The sequence below is a fragment of the Pundamilia nyererei genome, unplaced genomic scaffold (assembly GCF_000239375.1).
Source record: "Pundamilia nyererei isolate P.nyererei 1_Seehausen unplaced genomic scaffold, PunNye1.0 scaffold01657, whole genome shotgun sequence".
Taxonomy (NCBI): domain Eukaryota; kingdom Metazoa; phylum Chordata; class Actinopteri; order Cichliformes; family Cichlidae; genus Pundamilia; species Pundamilia nyererei.
The window spans coordinates 5,157-6,760 of record NW_005189058.1 but is presented as its reverse complement, the minus strand read 5'-3'; the positions used below and the strand labels follow the sequence as shown (position 1 = coordinate 6,760).

General features: G+C 39.1%; 1 protein-coding gene across 1 annotated transcript in view; it reads right to left on the bottom strand.

The window, feature by feature from the left end:
* Positions 1–565, bottom strand: part of LOC102209465 (probable polypeptide N-acetylgalactosaminyltransferase 8) — a gene marked incomplete at its 3' end in the record, with an annotated part of 4,062 nt that extends 3,497 nt beyond the window's left edge. Inside the window, 1 exon segment of the mRNA XM_013908153.1 lies at positions 270–565. Within this exon segment, the coding sequence (XP_013763607.1) occupies positions 270–565 (296 nt within the window).
* Positions 566–1,604: the final 1,039 nt, after the last annotated feature.

Below are 1,604 nucleotides of genomic sequence, written 5' to 3'. Positions count from 1 at the left end.
GATGATGCTGCGCAGGGCTCTTTGGAGAACAGACAGGGCTTCATCCAGGTAGATGAGCACCACACTGAGACTCGGCAGGTCCTTGGGGTAACTCTTTTTCAAACACCTATTTATTAAAAGAATTATATGAAATGCCACTGTATTTGTTCAGAAATATGAAATATTTAGCAAGCGATAAATTGGGTGGACTTAGTTTTTTGGATTTTCTTTTCTTTGCACGTACACGAGAGAGAATGAAAGATTAAAATCATGAAAAATAAAAGTGGTACCGAGGATCTCTGGTATCTGGAAGAGGTCGATCCAGAGGGAGGCGATCGCTCAGAAAAACATTGTACCCATATTTCTCATACAGGCTCTGAGCCTCTCTTTGGTCATCCTCAGAGAGATCCTCCCCCCATGTCTTGAACAAGTATGACTTAGGGAACAGTTTCTTAGGCTTTTTCATTCGGGCTGCCTCGTTTTGGGCTTGGATATTTGCATCATCTTCCTTTTGCTTCTCTGCTTGCTGTTGGACCTCCGCTGATTTTCTGTGTCTGTGGCTGTCTTCTTCTAGCATCTTCTGCATGACCTCCTGCTTTTTCTCAAAATGTCTGAGTGCATCGTCTTCAGTAGAACATCAGCAAAAACATGATCAAGGAAATGGAACAGTTAATATTCCTACTAAACAAAACAAACACTGCACAAAATAATGTGAAAATTACAACATAAAACACATTTATAGTAAAGGTACAAACACCTGTTATAATTTGACCTCATCTGTCGTTAATAACAAAAGTTCAGTTAAAGGCCATTTATTTATTTATTTTAATAACTGTACATACTCTTGTTCCATGACTGCCTTTTGTATTTTTTCTTTCTTTTTATTAATAAATATTCTAAAAACTTGTCACATCTTCAGTACATGTGTAGCCAATACCCTTTACTGCCTCTCAACTTATTTTTAAGATTTCAACTCCTTTTACTACTGGATCTCTTTTTTATTTGTGGTGCAAGTAATATAGGTACCATGAAATCATAATTAATATTAATATGTGACAGAACTCACTTAGATTGCTGATGCTTGCCCCCAGGTTGGTTAAACTTTTGATCATACGCGGTGTGTCCAAATCTTTATGGGTATCCACACCAGGTTGGCATCTGTTCTTCAGAAACATGCCTAAAAACAAGAGGCCCACTATGGTCCCCAGTAAAAAGAATGGCCGCTTTGTCCACGCTCCCCTCATAGTGATAATACATAGAATGCCTAACAAGAGAATAACACCTCAGAGAACACGTACAGCAAAGCTCAGCTACTGACCTGACGGGATCGACTAGCTTGTACCTACTTTGCATTGTATAAAACGGTTGGGTTAATTCTACATGGGCAGACTCTTTGGCATCCCTGCCCACCCATTCAAGACACAGGTGATCCTTGTGTGCGCTGATGTCACTGCTCTTTTAATAAAACACCTGAAGTTCCATGTCACACCCTCATTTTTAACATACTGCTCAATGAGTAATAATAATAATAATAATGGATTAGATTTATATAGCGCTTTTCAAGGTACCCAAAGCGCTTTACAATGCCACTATTCATTCACTCTCACATTCACACACTGGTGGAG